The sequence below is a fragment of the Sinocyclocheilus anshuiensis genome, unplaced genomic scaffold (assembly GCF_001515605.1).
Source record: "Sinocyclocheilus anshuiensis isolate Anshui unplaced genomic scaffold, SAMN03320099.WGS_v1.1 scaffold195, whole genome shotgun sequence".
NCBI lineage: Eukaryota > Metazoa > Chordata > Actinopteri > Cypriniformes > Cyprinidae > Sinocyclocheilus > Sinocyclocheilus anshuiensis.
This window is the reverse complement of record NW_015548236.1, coordinates 2,291,605-2,307,425: the sequence shown is the minus strand read 5'-3', so window position 1 is coordinate 2,307,425 and position 15,821 is coordinate 2,291,605. Positions and strand designations below refer to the sequence as shown.

The window sequence follows — 15,821 nt, the reverse complement described above, 5'->3', positions numbered from 1 at the left end:
CTTCATATTAACCTCCAGTTTCACAAATAGGAGAACTGTGTTACTTTTACAAAGTTATATAATTGCAAGCGGCTAGTTCAACAAAATTTGCCATGTTTTTTTTTTGGAGCGGTGCAAACCATCATTTAAATGTTTCAGAAAGTCCACATTTAACTTGAACTGATGTCAAAGTTTCTCCAGCAATAAAAACAAGAGTTATTGTTATCATCTTTTATTATATAATAGCTAAGAGAAGTTCGTTTGAAACCAAAACTATGTTTTTACTGTAAATTCCACTATAAAGTAAGAGTAGGTAAAGGTTGAAGGTGATTTTTTTTTCATGTCAAAATGAAAAACAGTGTTGCATGTGATGGTGGGCATTTTTGATCAGTCCTAGCTGATGAGCAACAATTTCAGTTCCTCTACTTTCTAGAAATACGACTACAGAGATCAACTTTCGTGTGGGACTTTCAAACGAATAAGCCTGATGGGTGTTGTATGAGTGTGAAAACTTGATTCTATTGACATAGAAATGTCATTAACACCATAAGACAGAAAGAGCGTGGTCTTAGACAAGTAATGTTTAATGTGCTACATTATAAAAGTTTGTCAAAAATAGGTTCTCACATATAAAGTATCAACATCTTTTGGACTGAGCCAAAAATAAACTGGGATAACAAAAGAACTGTACAAAAAGTCACTAAGTAATGGAACAGTCTTGTTTCTAAACCCTGCTTTAGCTAACAATCAAATATCCTGCACTTGGATCTAGTTCCTGCTTTTTCCAGTGCTGACGAAAAATACATTAAAACAGCATAAAATATGAACCTAACAATTTAACTTTTTAGTGTGAGGTACTGTTGTGTCTGTAGTTCTGTAGTCTATTAAAAAAGTATCGCAATCTTCATGATTGGCAAAATCAGTTCCAGCTACATTGATTTGATCATTTTCATAGTGCTAACAATACTTGTTTGGATTAAAGAGACAACAGTAAACACTGGTATACACAACCAAGTAACAATACAACTAAGAAAACAAAGAATATTTCTCTTATTTTAAATATAAAATTAAGTGAGGCATGTTCTCTTTCCAATGCCAAAAGGGTTTGTTGAAGAGAAAACTAAAAATGTACTTCTGCTATATTATCCTTATAGAAGCTACAGTGAATCATCCCTTGAAAAGACACTGACAGTACATTTTTATATCTTTTCATGAAGGATCACATCCAGAATTTTTTTTAACACCAGGTAAAATCATACACACATACGCATACTGTACACATTCGCACCCACAATGAATGGAATGGACGGGAAAATCCAGTCCTTTTGGGATTGTCACATAGTGTCCATAGTGGGATTAACACATTATTCCTGAGAATCCCAGTATTTAAAAAAAGGATTTAAGAAGAAGTTAAACAAATATTAAGTCATACATAAAAAACAGAAGTACACATATAAACAAGTATTTGATACAGTGCTCAAATAAGAAAAAACTCAACAATAAGTTAAGACAAACTCACACAAATAGACGGTCACATCGGTTTAAAAACCAGATGAAGTATGAGGACATTATAATCACATCTTCATTCTATAACAGGTCAGAGGGTAGAAGTGCAATCATTTGACACAATCTTCAAGTCTTTGGAAACACTATTTGTTTGGTGCAGCTTTCATTGGCTTGGTTTATGCATCTTCTCTCTAATTTATCCCTCAAACTACCAGAGAAGGGAGGATTTTTGGTGTCAACTAGGGAATGCTCTGTGCATAGATAGCAAATTTTTGGGTTTCTGGAAGACCTGAACAAGCTATATGTCAACCTTTCAACATTCTCCCTCATCTACTCCTCTTCAGTCTTTATAGAGGGCCGGTGGCTGAAGTGTACCACGCTGGCTCTCTCTTGGTGATGACCCACGGCGGTTACCCCATGAGGTACTGCAGCAACAGCCTTGAGGAATCCAATGTCCTCCTCCCCCTCGCCATTCTCCAAACTTCTAGCCAACCACTTTTCCAAGGTAGCGTCCACCTGAGCCTCTCCAGCACTCTCAGGCAGAGCCTCGGCCTCCTGACTGGCATCAAAGCGCTCTACCACCTCTGCTGCACGCCTCAGCTCTGGGATTTCAGGACGGGCGACGGGGCAGAAACCGGAACGCTGATGGAGGTTCAGTGAGAAGCGATGGATGAAGCCCCTAGTGCAGGCTTGGCAGGAGTGGGGCCGGTCACGAGAGCTGTGCAGCCGACGGTGGAGTTTGAGGTGAATGTACTGGGTGAACTTCACCCCACACAGTTTACACTGATATGGCTTCTCCCCAGAGTGCAGGCGTAGGTGGGTTTTCAGGTTGCTGGTGCTGCTGAAGCGTTTGTGGCACACCTGTAGACATTCAAAGAGAACATTAAAAGATCCTATAATTCAAAAGCAAACAAGAGGCAGCAGACAACAAGACTGGAAGACAGCGTCTCTGCTGCCTTACATAATTGCCTCGTTGTTGCTTTGGTATGCAGACAGCGAGCCAGACGTGTTTTTTCACTAAAGGACTGTATTTATTTTCAGTGGTCAAGATGAATGAGTAGCACAGGCTGACGCCACTGTCACACCCTCTCTAGTTACTGTACAACAAAGCATTTTCTCTTAAAGGAAACAGGAGTGACAAGGTAAAGGTTCTGTCAGAGATAAGCAATGTTGTGTGTGTGCGTCATCGCATTTTAACAGAGTATAACTGTCATCTGATGCCCTTTATCTTGAGTTTCTTTCATAGCATACACACTCACCTGGCACTCATGTGGTTTCTCTCCTGTGTGGACCAAGTGATGTTTCTGTAGGTGGGCGAGTTGGGTGAAACTCTTTTTGCACAAGTTGCACTGGAATGGCCTCTCTCCACTGTGGACCCTCAAGTGCACCTTTAAAATGAACGCACAGTCTTTAGTCTTACTCAGATAATTCCATATACTTCAAAAACAAGACTCAATGCACAGTCTACTCACTTTGAGGTTGGACAGTTGACCGAAGGTCTTGAGACAGACGTTGCAGTCATACTTGATTTTGCCGTTCTGCTTCTTGAGCGGGAACGGGAGAGACTTGTACCCAGGTGCCGGTGGAGAGGACGAGGATGAAGGTGACATGCTCTTGGGTGTAGCCAGGCTGAGGTTGATGGCCTCTTCGCATTCAGAGAGAGGCTTCTGGAACATTTGCTGAGGGGATTGCTTTGGCTGAGGGGAGAGTTCAGGTGTTGCAGGGGCTCCTCGAGGTGGAGTATTTGGGATTCTTTCCTTCAGACCTACATGAAGTGGGGTAGGGTAGTGCAGTGTGACTGGTAACAGATCTGGTTGGGGTATGGAAGGGTAGGGCAAGCCATCACTACCCAGGAATCCACTGTACCGGAGACCCCCTTTTGAGGGCAACATGGAAGGGAAGGGAGGGGAGTATGGAGGCAAGAGCAGACGTGAATAATGAGGGTTGTATGGTGGTAATAAGGGATATGGAGCTTGCAGGGGTCTAGGTGAGGGCAATGAAGGGTATGAGATCAGACCTTCTCGATGACCATAGAGGTCATGTAAGTGGAGCGGAAGGTCTTGCGGTGGGGACAGAGTGGGATATGGGTGAATGCTTATGTTCATCTCTTTCTGGTTGGGATGTAGAGGATGGACAGGCTCTGGCGAAGCAGCTTCGTGGATCTTCTTGCTGAAATCCACGACCTGTTCATCTGGTGTGTCAGGTGGCGTGTCCCTCTCAATAAACTCTACGTCAATCTTTTCATCCACCTCATCTTCCTGTCCCTCACTGTGAAGTTTGTGTGGGCTCGGGGGCTGTTTAGGGTAGTAGGTGTACTGAGGTAGGGGCTGCTTCTGATACTCGATATCAGGTATGTACTCTGGAGAAAGAGAGAGAGAGAAGGTCACACAGTGCAAGGTGAACTGTGAACGCTGACAGACTGCAAAGGTGAGAACCCAAGTATGAAACTTGTGTGTGAAGTCTTGTTTGTTTGTCAACAAATCTTCTATCGCTGAAATTGACTGAGCAGGTCAGAGTCTTCGCAGAGCAACATCGGTCATGTCTGTATGCCTGTATGTCATACACCTACTCATAACCTTCCTCCTCAAACGCTCACTTATGGTAAATGGCAGCTCTTTCAGTTTAAAGCTGACAGGCAGAAGATATCTGACTGGTTTCTGTTTGACAAAGACATAGTACTGCTTTCACGCAGCACCTAGATTACAACCGTGTGGGTGTTCGCAGTGTGGGTGTATGTATGTTTGTGAGGTGGAGGGGCATATGTATGTATCGGAAGAAAGGAGCCTCATCTGACGGTGATACTTCTTACTCAGAAACTACTCTGACTCACCATAACAGCAGATGTCCTCAACCATGGGAAAAATCCTACGATACCGCTTCAGCACATACTGTTACTTACTGTTATACAGGGAATCGAGATAAGGTCAAATTATTACTGTCCTTTCACTCTAGAGATTGTAAAAAGAAAGCCACAACAGCTAGCTTCTTTCAGTAAACTTTGCGGTGACTCAGACAAAACCTGCTAAATCATGGAGAGTGGTACAAGTGGCTCAACTGTGTCACACAGCAGTGGGAAGATTACAAAACACATTATAACCTTTGCGGTCAAAGCTTGGTTCCTCAAACCTGATGTAAACCAATCTGGTGCAACATTTACAGGCATCGTCTAGGCATTTCCTAACTATCGCGAGGAAAGTGAAAATGGATATTTGAAACTCTGAAGAGCACAACAGCACAAAACATAATGCAACTTACAAACATTAATTAATACGTTTCCAAATTCTAAATTCTAAACGATGGAGGAATATAGATGAACAGAAACAACGGGCATTTACCATGTTTTAAGTTAGACTAAATATCAGCATACATATTTAAGAAATAATCAATATTTATGCCAAAGTCCATAAAAATTGTAATGATGTAATATCACGCTTTCTAAAACTGAAAATACAGATTTCTTTAAACCTCACACAGGAAGTAGAACATGTTAAAGCAGACGGAATGATACAAAATGAAAAAAAGTGGCTCTAAAAAGGCTAATGTGCTTTGCAGTGCCTGACTTTCTAAAGAGGGATATTTAATAATCGGGTGTACTGTAATTATTCAGTGAAAGCATCAGGTAATGGTCCTTACCAAAAGCACACACAAAATTAACACGGACATACATTCTGAGGAGTGAATAAGTCAGGAAATAGCACAGTGTCGGTGTGAGATTGAATCAATGTGACATAGGGAGTATCGCATGACATCTCCTTAGACAGAAAATCCAGACGGTCCATCATTTTGTCAAACATACACACGCTCACAGACTGTACACAGTTTCATTTACAGCCACTTTCATTGCTTACCATCTCTACAGTGTCAAATTACATTTAAAGAATCAAAGTGTGAGTGTGTGTGTGTGTGTGTGTGTGTGTGTGTGTGTGTAGTGTTTCATTATATATTAGATCAAAATGATTACATAATGTTTTTTTTTTTTAGAACAGACTTATCAAAGAATAAAAGCCTGGTACCACTTTAACTGTGTGATGAATGCTGCTGTTGGTGGCATAATATCATAATTGTCAAACCTATATAAGACGCTGCCACAAAAACAAAAAAAACCCCAACATCCTCCCTTATATACACTGTATATCAGCACAACTAATGTACACAGAAGAACAGAGGGTGTCCACTATTTACTGATCTCTTAGAATAAACATATTAAAAAGTCACCTGATTCAGAAATAGAGGAAAGGATAGAGACCGGCACAGAATAAACACTGTCTTGGGTGAGAGTGCGCAGGAGGGGCAAAATACAAAGGTAGCTGAGGTGACTAATAATTCCATAGTTTCAAGAAAGCCAGAGAGAAGGCAATAAAGATATAAAATGAAAAGGAAAACAAGTCAAAGGGGGAAAAAAAGAAGAAAAAATCACACTAGCTACATAAAAACCAACATTTTATCCAGTTTTTCCCTCCCCAGTGCCAAATAATGTGGGATAATCCGGAGCCCATGACTCACTTGGCTTTAGGCTGTCTGGTTGCTCTTGCTGGCCGCACAGTCTCTGGGAGAACTCTGGACTGTACCACACCAACAGCTCCTGCTTGGGCTCCACGGGCCGGATGGTGTAGAAGAAGATCTCCTGGCCGTTTTGACAGGCCACCAGGTTCTGTTCGGCCAGCGAACGTGCTGGGTTGACGTACCGCATCCAGTTGCTGCGGTGGACATCGTAGCCATCAATGAAGTGGTGTAGGTGGCCACCACTGTAGATCTGGATGGATAGAAAGGAAACCGCGTTAATGCTTCCTGCTAGTCTGCAGCAAATAGATTAACAATTAAACATTACAACTTTAAAAATTTAATAAAAAAAAAATATCTTAAATTCGGTAAAAATTTTTATTTACATTAATTTCATTGAAAATCTGTAAATATGTAAAAAAAAAAGTTGTTACAAATGATTCTTCACCTCTGCCATGAACAGAACGCTCTTCAAACAGCTGTTTATATCAACTCCTCTGTGTCTTCTAACCTGTGACAGTGTGTGTGTGTGTGGCTTGTCCCGCAGAAGATGTGTGACTAACTTTGTGTGTCAATGATGTCAAGCTCTTTATAAAGCACTGGGTGTCAAAACGATCTACACATGCTGCTAGTCACACGCAATTCTCCGCCCCTTTCTCCTCCCACTTTCATTCTCATTTGTATGTGGGGGAATTCACTGCCGAGACGTGCCAGGGCATGCTAGCTCCCCTCTCTCTGACACTCCTTTTACCAGTTACACCCTTGAAGACTCATAAACACAAACACACTTTCACCCACACGAACAGCCTTCATTTTTACATCCGTCCACCTGCCTTTGGTCACGTGACATGCTGTGTCATTTCATTGCTTTATGGCAACAGGAAGTCAGTATGGATTTACAGGAAACGGAGAAGGAAAGAACAGCTCAGACTAGGAAAACCCACAGTGACACACACACTCAAAGATGCCCTTACGTGCACGCTGCCACATATAAACACAAACACACACATAGATATATCTAGTGCACTTGGCAGGGAGATAAAGAGACTGAAGTTCACTTGCATGCTGATATGAAAACAGAACAGTAAGAACTGAAAAGAAAGTGATTGTGTGTGTGCGTCTGCCACTTTGTCTCTGTCTGTGCAGGAATCCCAACTTCTCTAAAACCTGGCCACAAACCAGAGACTTGCGCTATCCTTTGCGTTTTTGATGAAAGGTTTCGAAATAGTTATACTTGGTAACTTCTGCTGAGTAAACCATTATATCAGAACAAAGCAGGAATCTACAACAAACAGGACAAGATCTCTCAGAGATTCCTCTGTGTTTTCCAAGTAAGCTCCTGAGTGGTCAGCAAACTAAGCATAATAGAAATAACTACACTGAGTGCATGTGTGCATCTGAACATATGCAAGTATTTGAAAGAAAGACAATCGTGTTGAAGAAGCCAGTGCATATTTGGATGTATTCAAGCATGAATGAATATGCTTCCTGCTCCTTTCTGCTAAAATTCTGTGGAAAGTCAGTCATGACCGGTTTGGAAGCTTTTCACTCAGTAGAATTGGTGTCCCTGAAAGATTACATCAACAAGTCACTTACCCTCCAAAAATATTTCCTGTTGGTCTGAAGGGGCACATTTTCTTTGGTGTAAATGACTCCTTGAAGAGGTCCGAATCGCGTACCTTGAGGTATGTACTCTTTGCTGAAAACGCCAGTCACCTGCAAGAATGAGTGGCACTTGTGAACCAACTTAGTCAGGGGAGGAATTCAAATAAATGATTATTGATCTGTCTATTTTGAGCAAGAAACTGCATTGCACGAGTTCAGCGAGGCGTGCTTGGTTGGTGAGCATCATAGGTGACCTAAGGTAGCACACTAATCTCGCAGGTTAACGAGCTAAGTAAATAGACTTATACTTTCCCTGCTCTACTTGGATCCTGACCTAGAAACATACAGCTGTCCTCAATAACGCCTGACCCCACTGACCATGCTGGCAAAAGTTGTGTGGTATTGACAAACAATCATGTCTGAGGTCCTAAAAAGACAAAAAAGGAAAGCAGAGGGGAAACAGAAGACAAAGTGGAGCAGGTGGTCCACTCTCAATCCTCTGTAGAAACCAGAAACTAGGCCTGTAAATAGGTCACACTATGGCGTGGGGGTCAGTGGCCCCATTTTTACCATCAAGCCACTCCTGCACTTCTTGAACTATTACGATAAGTCACATGCTACAATTTTAGATCGAAAGTTCACTTAAAGCAATGTTATGATGGTTGAAAACAGAAAACAGGGTTGGGAGGCACAGTTATTGGCTGGAGACGAGAGCTGCGGTGACAGTAGAATTGTGCATCGTTAGCGTTGCGTGACTAATTGGTAAGACTTTAGTGATTAACTGCTCAGAATAGGTTTAGGGAGTAAGAGGAGGGGGGTAGGGGGGATGAGTGTCACCCTTTGACAAGACCAACGGCACCACGCTGCCCCAACGCACACGCTGAAGCACTCAACCCTCCATCCAAACAAAACTCCCCCCGCCCCCCCCAAGCTGTCCGAGGATCTTCGGTCCAAACGAAAGATAATCAGTCAAGCTTAACCTACTTCCTTTGGCTGAGATTCTGTGAGTGTGTGTGTTTGTGCATTTGTGTCCTTCCCGACCCTGTCACAGATTACCCCATCTGCCACATGCCCCCCTTAGTTAGGCACACTTCTCAAGCTAAGGGTCAGGGAGCATTGTTTATACACCCCCTTTTGATTGAGTAAATTTGTACCGTTGCCTGCTAACACCTTCTATAAACTTCTATCTTGTTAGTTCCAATTTAGTTTGCAGTTTGAAATTAAAGAGAAAAGTAAAGTAGCAGTGTTTAATGCTCACTGTATTAGCATGTGCTAGCAGCGTTGCTAGCTGCTAAAATCAGATAACAGTCGAGAGATAACAGTCACTTCTGTTCTCCTCGACAAAACGTGCATTTGTAATGCACTAACGATACGTTAAAGCAGCGTTACGCAGACTTTAACAAATACAGAAACTTTGGAATGTGTGCGAATGCATGACAGAAACCATATAGCGTATGACTAGTAGCCTAGTCACCATGAGACTAGCTTTCTGACATCCCTAAAGTCTTTCATCTCTTCCTTCCAATAAAAATGTGTTGTCGGCTACAGAGGCCCTCCGGGAACTGACACACTGAATGTGGGTTTTCCTGTCCATAGCTAACGCCATTGACAACGTAAGAGCAATGCTTTTTACAGAATCAGCAGAGATAAGAGGAATAGCTTACGCAGAAATGGGAAGTGTGTAATGGCTCTCGAAGTATTTGTAAATTTCAGCTAGTGCAAGTAAAGAGATCTGCTCTTAGTAAAAGTTTTTTTTAACATGTGTCTGACAGCGATTCTAGTTGTGCCTCAGTCTATCACGACAGGAAATATGCTGTTGTATGGTTGTTTTTATCTCCATGCTTAAAAAAGGAGAGTTAGCGTGGGAAAAGATGAGGGTGAGAATATTAACCAAAGACATAAAAGAATGTGTGAAAGAAAAGGGGAAGAGAAAGAAACAATTTAGTGCAGACCAAATAGTCCATTATGCGGTCAATGAGAATAAAAAAATAAATAGGGTAACACTTTAGTACAGGGCCTATTACTAACATATTGTCTATTTGTTAATACTTAAAAATCACATATTCTGCATGACCATATTCTACATCCCTAATCCTACCCAATACCTAAACTTAACAACTATTGTACCTTACTAACTATTAATAAACAGCAAATTAGGAGTTTGTTTAGGGAAAAGTCATAAATAATGGTTTATTAATATATATATAAAATACAAAATCACTCCAGTGTTTGACTAAAGAAAGAAAATCAGGCTTAAAAGGACGTGGGTGAATGAATAACAGAACCTTGGCTAACCTTGAAGTCTTAACACAAACTGAAAATTTTCACGCATTTTTCTGTCTTAGCACATTTTTTTTAGATAGACCAGTGTATATGCATGTGTGCATATGCATCCTCTCTGAGCTGATGACCGCAATTTCACACCTTGAGTGTGAACTTAAAAAGAGCAGGGGCAATAGAAAGAGGAACTGACTTTCACCTGCAAAGGAGGGAAATTGGATCAGAGTGCATGAAGAAGTCACAAAAGAAACCACAGCAAAGAGGTGAAGAATGACACAGTCAAATGTGTTTAAACAACACAGAGATAGAGATAAGAACGCTGATCAAAAACAAACATTTTTAATCTTTGTTAAATTTCATTGACAGCACTGCAGTTATCTTATTTTAATACTAAATTTACTTTAAAGTTTGCTAAATACGCCACAGTTACAGGTAAATAAGTAAGACAAAATAAACCCAACAAGATGTTCAGGTATCATCCTGAAGGAGTTTATTGCAATAATGACTGGTTAAAATAACCGGTTGAGAGAAATAAGTCTGATATTTTTTACGAAAAATATATTGATTTGAGTAGAGAAGAACATTTCAATAAAAAGTATAGTATAAGAAAACTGCATGCCAGGATGCAAAATCCCTCCACTGACCAATCAGAATCAAATATTAAAGAAAGCCATGTAATATAACCTTATACTGGGATGCACACCAACAAAAACAAATAAATAGTCAATAGAAGCTCTCCAAAATGTGCAAGCTCATTGAAAGCAGAGTGAGTGTGTGAATGCCAGGTAGAGAAAGAGTTAATGTGATTAGGCTGTTATCTCATAGGTCCTCTACCTGCCTGATCCCTGACCTACCAATGACAGTGTCATCGTCACACTGACCTACTGGACCACACCTCGCAGCGCCCCCATAACACGCGAAATTATGTCAAGACGTGTTTATGTTAGCTCATATTTTGAATTGAACAATCCCAATTCATGGAATTTTATTTTTATACATCTAAACGGTGACGGCTTAATGGTTCAGTATCTAGGCTCAGAGGTAAACTTGAGGTACTGAGACACCCTCACATGCTTGCAACAAAACAGTATCAGAAACACCTTTGTTTTTACGGACACGACAATACCAATTCAGTAGCACCTATGTAGCTGTTTTTTTAGTATCTGCTCTATGAAGTGAAAGCAGTGTTGCACAAGCTGCTTTAGGCAACAAGTGTCTATTAAATGATGACTAATCAGCAGTCTGTTGAAATAAGGGAATTGGGAACGTAGTGTACACAGCCTAAAGCTGCAGACTGTACCTGGTTGTCCATGCTGTACTGGAAGGTGAGGTTCCGTGGAATGGAGGTCATGGCCTTGTGCAGGCTGAAGTTGGGTTCGGATGCCTGGTCGTGGACGATGTAGGTGCAGTTCAGGGCAAAGTCCACCTCGCTCATGTCCTCTAGAGATGCCTCCAACTTCATTTTCTCTCTTTCCCTTTTCAGTTGATTCTTCTGTGGTATTTCGCTCGTAGATTTTCTTGTATAAGCGGTTTGGTATATTCTCCTTTGGTTTGTGCTGCTTTGGTTCTCTGTTGGAGATGTCCTCCTTTTGCTTTATTTGTTAGTTAAAGATCTAAAGAAAAACCAAAAGATGTATTTAGACATTTCCTTTTAGGTGTCCAAAGTTTTGCAATACACGCCTTGCATAATACAATATACCTGAGTGTTGTAATACAATATGTTTTCTTATAATGCGTACCATTCATGTGGCTATTAATGACACATACACCTAGTTAGAAACACACACTTCTTCAGAAGTAGTGAACATTAACAATGGTTACCTATAACCACATAAAACTATTAGATGACTAATTAATGAACGAGAACAAATGAGGCATGACAGATGTAGTAGTATGATGCCAAATGTTGTAACCCTGACTTTTATGAGAAATACATTGTTTTCTTTTATGAGCGGAGTCACAGCTAGTCACTGACATATAACATTTAGCGCCGTTATTGTGTCTGTAGGCAAGAAGTAGGAGTATTTTTTAAAGCTTTATTCAGGTAATTATATCATATTAATCCGTGATCTCACTTTGACTAAATCAGATTATGTACTAGTTTGTGAAGGAGCATTTGGGTCAATCAAGAAAAAACGAATTAAGTGCCATGCCAGTGAATTTAATGAACTAGAGCCATTCACAAAAAGCTTGTAACTTTATCCAATTACAACCCAATCAACAACAATGACGCAGAATAAGGGAGCAAACCAGATCTGAAGATCACAATATGGTTTCTATGAATAAAACTGTGTGTATAAAATAATAACTATAAAATAATAATAATATTCCAAACTCACTTCACATTCATTCAGCTGTTGCATCCTCAATATCTTTGGTTAGGTCATTGCTGCGTTCCCGTTGCCCAGTCACTCTGTCATCTTGTTTGATTTCTCTCCAGTTTCCATAAAGTCCAAAAAACCATCCAACAGCAATTCCCCTCTGATATCTTGAACTCTCTTGCCCGTTGGCTACTGTTACTCAAACTGTCCACGCTGCACTCAGTGCGCTGTGCCAGACTTTTGAGTTGCGAAGACTAACCAATCAGCATCTGGCTTTAATCATGTGACCGCCAGGATTAGTCGAAGGTGATCCAATTGGGACACTGGAAGCGTTTCGGACACAGCAAGCTCAAACGTACACATCGACACCTCCAGCAGACAAAGGATGTTCTTGGACAGTCTGAATGGAGTTGAACAACTAAGTAAAAAACAGATGGTTGGATCACTGAAAACACACCAATGGACTTTTGCTTGGATGGGCTCTTAATGAGCAATCTGGTCCCAGCCCAATTAGACCCCCCTCTCTCGAAACACACACACACACACACACACACACACACACACACACACACACACACACACGCACGCTACAAGCACCTCTGTGACCTAGATCTAGACCTGGCCTGGTGTGTGATACTCTGCTGTGGCCAGTAGTGGAAGAGACGGAGACAGGAAACAAAGCAGGTCAAACTGAGGAGCTTCTCAGACACCTGTCCGAAGGGTTTCATTACTTTGTCAGGATGCCACATGCACCAGTTCTGACACGGAGACCTCGGTCCAGTCTAAACTCATCAGTTCTGACCTGGAACATTCGGCCCATGGAAATTCATCAACCCTTACATGAAGGCTCATGAGCATCAGTCAGCTATGCTCTGAAAGAAAGGGGAAATCAAACAGCATGAAAAAAAGAATGAGTCTTATACAATATTAAATAAGAATATTAATATTTTTTTAAATATAAAATATATTTCAATAATACTTTTATCATTTAAAGCGGGGTTCAAAACTAGGATGTAATTATTCGAGGAGTCTTGTTTTGAAGCCTTGTTTTCTGAAAAATGTATCAACATTTAGTTTTTGCTTAAACAAGAAAAAATACCTGCCAATGGGATAAGAAAAATAAACCTTTGATTTAAGTTTTCTTTACTATACTATTGGCAGACTTTTTTCTTGTTTTAAGCATAAAAATGGTATATTTTTCAGTAAACACTTAATATCGTCAGTCATTTTGTTTAAATGTAAATGTATCTTGATTTATTAATGTTTAGGTATTTGTACAGGAAAACACAAAAATACTGAGTAACAAATTCATTTTTTTGCAATGAAAATGAACTTTAAACCTAAATAAGACCAAAAATAAAAACAAAAGTAATATAGAAAAAAGACAGCCTGATATAAAATAATCTTTAAAATATATTTCAGATTGTGCACTATTTGTAGGTTACTAATTTAATAAATGTGTGACATTAAAGCACAAAAGGTTCTCCTCAAAACATGCTGGAGAACAAGATCACCCCTCAAACTGTTATTGTGATAATATCAATTAAAATAAAAAAAGAAACAAAATTTATGTATTTAGGCTAGTGGCCTCAGATTTTTGGACACCACTGTAACTGTGTATGCTATATTAAAACATGTAGCTATATTGCTATGAAAAGTAAACATACACCTGTCAAATGAATAGGAAAGGGAAAAAGAAAAAGAAAAGCAGGGGAAGGGTGAAGCACAAATACTTTCATTTTGTTTGATTGAAGCAGTGCCAAATGTGGTATGGAGTGGCATTCAGCAGAACTTTTGGGGTGGGTGGAAATGCTCGCATGTTATGAATTCACGCTTCAGAACAAAGTGAAAGAATTGCTTCATGTTAGGAACGTTTGTGGAAATTCTCTTCCTCATGTTTCACCACCTAATAAGGAACTTCTTGTTACTAAAACTTCTCGTTACTGCCCATAAAAAGTAAAATTAAAAAGAAAAAAGCTCTTCTAAGACTAAAGAAATAATTGAAACTGTTCATCACACATCAATAACTTGACTTCAGGCAAACAATTTCCTACAGTCCTGTAATATTGGAAAGGACATTTTACATTAAAAACAATAACAAACACAATCTCTACCATGTTCATTAACATAAACTGCATGTCGTCTTCACCCATGAAGTGAAACGGCCAGTAAATTGGCTGCCATATGGCTCTCGTGGCTATTTTGGAGACGCATGTGGGCCACATGGCGTAAGTGTGCCTCTCTTTTCACTGGGCTAATTTCTCTAATTTGCAGACAGTCTGGGCTGAGGCTCAGCCCGGCGCAGCGTGAGCAGAGCTGATCATCCAGGGCGTCGCTCTATTTGCACTTTTACAGGGGAGGGTTGACCCCACTGGGGCAGCGTGAGGTCGGGTGGTGGTGGTGGTTAAGGGGGGTCATAAGGATGGAGGGAAAGAGACACGGTGAAAAGCAAGGAGACAGTCGATAGAGAGAACCAGTGTGACGAGCTACACAACCTGTGCATAGTAATACACTTTAACACACAGCACGGCCGGTTATTTGTCACAGATATTTGAGGTCTCGCATGTTTCTGATTCACACACAATATGGTAACTGAAAGCAGCATGTGTGACGTTCGTGACAACACCCACTATGCTAACGGAGGAGTTTAAGAATGCAGCATTAACAAGGTGACAAAACAGATTCCTTTAGTTGTGCAATGGCTCTCCAACTGCCAGGTGCTCATGTGAATGATGACACATGGTTTTATTAAATAAAAGAGAAATCAATGATAGAAACTGATCTCTGTCAAGAGGCTAAAAAGTTTGCTGGATACTCCCTGTGTTAAGTGTTAAACTGTGTTTTTTAGTTTGTAGCGCTGAATAATGTGAAGTGGCATACATCCGTTAATTCTGACTATGTCTGCTTGTATAAACTGTGAGTCAGCATTTCCAATTCTGAACAAATCAAGGTCATTCTGCGTTCACCAGTCCTCTCAAATATCTGAGAACTGTCTCTGCTCCACCAGGTGAAAATTCGCAATAATTTCCAGACAAGGAAAGGCTCACTTTTTTCCTGACTCATTGGGAGGGTTACTGTACAATTCATTTTTAGGATTTAAATGCATTTTTTTATATAAAATGACAGCTTTTAGAAGACCTTTAAATGTTATTTCACACTTCTTCTACTGTCACCTGTAAATAACAGCTTTAACATGCTAAAATAACTAATAAATACTTTTATTTTTACTTGATTTTCAAGACCAAATCAAATCAATTTGTTAAAGTTAGTCAATTTAGAAGTATAGCCACATATTGGTATTGTTTCCCGTTTATGTAAACATAAATAAATATGTTGTTATTTAAACAAAAACAGTTATAAAACATTACTTGTAATTAATATTTGTAAATAATCGATGTGTGAATAATTAATTCATATAAATATAAATAATAATATAAATAAACACAGAACTGGTGTTTGTTTTGCTTTCATGTTAAGGTTACTTATAATAAATAATATGTTTGTCCCTCCCTTCGATTTTCACATAATATGGCCTCTTTAAGAAGAGGCCTCTTTACTTGCTGTATGACATGCTAGAGTGCGTACACACACACACACACACACACACACACACACACACACACACACACA

The 15,821-nt window shown here is 40.0% G+C and overlaps 1 protein-coding gene across 2 annotated transcripts; it reads right to left on the bottom strand.

The window, feature by feature from the left end:
• Nucleotides 1-359: 359 nt before the first annotated feature.
• On the bottom strand, nt 360-12,705 carry prdm1b (PR domain containing 1b, with ZNF domain). Of its 2 annotated transcripts, XM_016441981.1 has the most exons (7): nt 12,210-12,705; nt 11,171-11,483; nt 7,582-7,701; nt 5,989-6,238; nt 2,958-3,844; nt 2,745-2,873; nt 360-2,346 (listed from the first exon to the last, which is right to left on the bottom strand). In XM_016441981.1, exons 2-7 carry the CDS (start codon nt 11,330-11,332, stop codon nt 1,816-1,818), a joined length of 2,079 nt encoding a protein of 692 aa, XP_016297467.1. In that variant the 5' UTR covers nt 11,333-11,483; nt 12,210-12,705; the 3' UTR covers nt 360-1,815. The 2 variants fall into 2 exon arrangements, with proteins under 2 accessions (XP_016297467.1, XP_016297468.1); XM_016441982.1 differs by lacking the exons at nt 7,582-7,701; nt 11,171-11,483; nt 12,210-12,705 and adding an exon at nt 6,434-6,779.
• Between the last annotated feature and the right edge of the window lie 3,116 nt (nt 12,706-15,821).